The sequence below is a fragment of the Penaeus monodon genome, chromosome 25 (assembly GCF_015228065.2).
Source record: "Penaeus monodon isolate SGIC_2016 chromosome 25, NSTDA_Pmon_1, whole genome shotgun sequence".
NCBI classification, from domain to species: Eukaryota; Metazoa; Arthropoda; class Malacostraca; order Decapoda; family Penaeidae; genus Penaeus; species Penaeus monodon.
Genome location: NC_051410.1, coordinates 10,985,414 through 10,985,914, shown reverse-complemented (window position 1 = coordinate 10,985,914; position 501 = coordinate 10,985,414). Strand labels below are relative to the sequence as shown.

Here is a 501-nt window from a genome sequence, read left to right as displayed (position 1 = left end):
ACACAATTACAATGCATTATTCAGTCGTATAGCTGCAATTTATCTAAATATGTATGTCAACCGTCATTACATATACTTTTCTAAATTTGAAGGTTCTAATTGAATTAGAAGTGTTTGGATAATTTAAGAACAACAGTTTGAACAGAATAAGGATAACGATAAAGGAAAGGGTTACTTTTACTCTAAGGTTAGATACGATAAAGCATTTGTGTGTGTAATTTCAATTCTCATCATAGGAATTTCATATTTGCATTTCAAATCCTAGACTAAATTTGCGTAAATGGAATATAAGTTAGACATTTATAGATTGACTACGAACGCGAGAGCCATTCGCACCAACTGACTGACCCACTCTCTCTACAGCTAACCCCGAGGGCCCTGGATGCTGCGCAATCGTCCTTACTATCATCTCCTATCTCCTCATCATCGCTACTTTCCCGTTCTCACTATGCATGTGCATCAAGGTAAGTGTGAATCTTATGATATTGTTTTAAGAGAGAA

General features: G+C 35.7%; 1 protein-coding gene across 1 annotated transcript in view; it reads left to right on the top strand.

The window, feature by feature from the left end:
* Nucleotides 1-363: 363 nt before the first annotated feature.
* Nucleotides 364-501, top strand: part of LOC119589047 (band 7 protein AGAP004871-like) — a gene marked incomplete at its 5' end in the record, with an annotated part of 109,034 nt that continues 108,896 nt past the window's right edge. The window contains 1 exon segment of the mRNA XM_037937624.1: nt 364-464. Coding sequence (XP_037793552.1) covers nt 364-464 — 101 coding nt within the window.